This window comes from Glossina fuscipes, unplaced genomic scaffold (assembly GCF_014805625.2).
Source record: "Glossina fuscipes isolate IAEA_lab_2018 unplaced genomic scaffold, Yale_Gfus_2 0, whole genome shotgun sequence".
In the NCBI taxonomy this organism is placed as follows: Eukaryota; Metazoa; Arthropoda; class Insecta; order Diptera; family Glossinidae; genus Glossina; species Glossina fuscipes.
The window spans coordinates 27,273,182-27,276,032 of record NW_023998414.1 but is presented as its reverse complement, the minus strand read 5'-3'; the positions used below and the strand labels follow the sequence as shown (position 1 = coordinate 27,276,032).

The 2,851-nt window shown below is 28.9% G+C and overlaps 2 protein-coding genes across 3 annotated transcripts in view; one reads left to right on the top strand and one right to left on the bottom strand.

The window, feature by feature from the left end:
* LOC119636699 (proteoglycan 4-like) overlaps positions 1-173 on the bottom strand; it is a 15,972-nt gene extending 15,799 nt beyond the window's left edge. The window contains exon 1 of the mRNA XM_038032289.1: positions 161-173. Coding sequence (XP_037888217.1) covers positions 161-173 — 13 coding nt within the window. The remainder of the gene's footprint in view (positions 1-160) is intronic.
* Positions 1-2,851, top strand: part of LOC119644634 (transforming growth factor beta-1-induced transcript 1 protein) — a 16,956-nt gene that overhangs the window by 5,300 nt on the left and 8,805 nt on the right. The window contains exon 2 of one of the 2 annotated variants that reach the window (XM_038044267.1): positions 311-595. In XM_038044267.1, the coding sequence (XP_037900195.1) occupies positions 593-595 (3 nt within the window). In that variant the 5' untranslated portion in view covers positions 311-592. The remainder of the gene's footprint in view (positions 1-310; positions 596-2,851) is intronic. The other variant, XM_038044268.1, reaches the window with a different exon arrangement.

The following is a 2,851-nucleotide window of genomic DNA, read 5'->3' as shown; positions in this document are numbered from 1 at the left end:
TATATATATATAAAAAAAAAGTACATTAGAAAATCATTGAAAAAAAAACTTCGTATCAAAAGGCCTTTGTAAAAAATTCTTTTTACTATTATAAACAACGTAAAATATAAAAATTTTTCTTAATTTTTCCTAAAAATATAATTTTTTTTTTCGCAAATACTTGATTTAAGCATCATAACTAAATAAAAATTACGCGATTTATAATTTTTTTTGAGGAGAATTTTTTTTTTTTTTTTTTCTCAAAAACCGCTTAAACAAGCAACGATAAACATATCGGCGCATTCCACTTTATTACATTGTCTACGCGAAGCGAAGAAGAAAAGGAAAAGCATAATTTTTTTTTTGCGTTCCGGATACGAAGGAAGCGAAACGCCAACTATTGGCTGAAAGACGTTCGAAAACGTAACTGAAAAATATCAATTATAAAAGAAAAAAACGTCAAAGAGATAACAAGAAAAAATAAATAAAAGGAGAGAGAGGATTTTATCATCAGCAGAGAACGTGTATCTAAAAAGAACAACATCAACCAAATAAAAAAAACCAATTATTAACTAAACAACAACAGCAACAGATTTACGCGAACAGCAAGAACATGGTAAGTAGCGGCAATGTCATATATAGAGCGGCAATATATATATATATATATATATATATATATGTTGAAGGAAAATTTTCTTTTTAGACATGAAAAAAAACAAAAAAAAAAAAACAAAATTTTTACTTTTATTTTACTTCAAAATATTGAAAAACAAAAACAAAATATTCTAAATGCAAGTCAATTTTTATTAAAACAACAACAAGAAGAAGAAATGAAAAAAAAAAAAAAAAAAAAAGCGAAGCAAAAATCCAAATCGCATATTCAGCATCTGTTCTCCGCAGCCGAGCTACGAGACACTACGTGGTTTGAGTGTTGTGACTTTATTTGGTTAAAATTTTTTGATTTAAAAATTTTAACGTGTGGGCCGCTATAGAGTTTAAAATTTATTTCCATTAACAAAAATATAACATATAACATATAACATATAATGCAATTCGTCTGTAGGCTATATAACTTCATAATCAAAAATGCATAGCAGCTAACCTTACGCTTTTTCTTGTATAAATTTTCCATATAAAAAAGTTTTTTTTGTTTACGAGACATTTGAAATCAATGTCGTAAAAACATGCTTAAAATTGCAATTTCAATGAGTCTTTAATTGATTTATAATGGCTTGAAGAGCCCATTATAATATATATATATACCCCTATTACAAAGCATTTCGAGATCTTAATTTCGAATATCGGTTCGAATCGCATTGTTTGTTACCAATTAATGCAAGAGAACTTGTAAGAGAGATTGTGTTTGATGCTTGTTCTCGCCTATTAATACAAGACAGAACGAGAAAAGGGAATCAACACACACACATACGCACACACTAAAACAAAAGTATAAATTTAATTTTCGGCATCTTTACAATTCCCAAAGATTAGAACTCGATAAGGATTAATCATACAACCAATACAGACGATATTCATATAAACGATACGATTTCAAATTGCCTTCACGCCTAATTACCGGTCGCTTCGCTTAGAACGTAATAATTCCAATACATCTGTGTACAAGTGATTAACGTCATCTTTGTCATTCATCTTTTGAGATATTATTTGTAATATTTTTAAAGTCGAGTATATCTGACATTTAAATTATATTCTCTCTCTTCATATACAATGGATAACGTTACGAAAAATGTGCGTTAAGCCCCTGTTTTCGCGGAGCTGGGAACAAACTTTTTATAAATTTGTATTTCACAAATGCAGGGAAAGGGGGAGAGAAAGTTGGTGACGACAAAGGTATAGAGCTGGATAAATAGACAAAGCTAAATAGGAAAAGAATATCGTTAGTGGACAGAAAAGTTTAAGATTAAAGAATATCTTCGAGTTGAACACTTTGCTGAATATAACTTGTAGGCATGTTCGCTAAATGCATAGGGAGAGGAGGGTCACCATTAGGCGGACAGATGGACAGACAAGTTTAAGGTTAAAGAATATCTTCGAGCTGAACATAGCTCGATAGATAGATAGATAGATAGATAGATAAGCAAATTGAAAAAAGAGTCAAACAACATTGTTTTGGATACAACTTGTAAGCACGCTTGCATAGGGAGATAGTCATCATTAGACGGACAAATGGATAGACAAATTTAAAAGATTTAAATGCACCTTCGGGAATATGAATTTATAAGCAAGTTTGGGTTTTTTTTTCCGATTTTTATTACAAGCCTAATGGTATATAGATTATGTATAAATTTTTTTACACGATAATCGATGATATAAAATATATAATGGAAATCAAATATTTATTCTATACTTTTTTTTTAACTAACACCATTACACTTTGATTGAAACACTAAATACTAAAAGAACTTAAGTAGAAAAGCGAACATAATAAATGTCTGTCTTATCGTAAATTTTGAATATCTCTCTATAAATACTGATTAGACGACGACGCAAACACCTAAGAGCTTAATTGATATGGCTTTGCGGGGAAAACTTATAACTCCATTCTACAGTATATTATTACATAATGGTGTTTGTTAAATAGTTTTTAGCGTTTTTTTTTTGTTTCATGGAGACATAAAAATAGAAGAAATAACTGATAGTTTAAAATTGTTCGCAAGAAATTTGCGAATATTGCTTTACTTGTTTCGCGGAATTCGTTACGCACTTTAAAATAAAAAAAAAAAATTCTTTAAAATGTGTTCTTGAGAAGAAAATTGCTTTAATAAAAATATCAAATTTTTCTAAATAATTATATATCCATATTCACCATATTTCAATTTGAATCTGTTTAAGCTAGTAATAGGTACGTGTA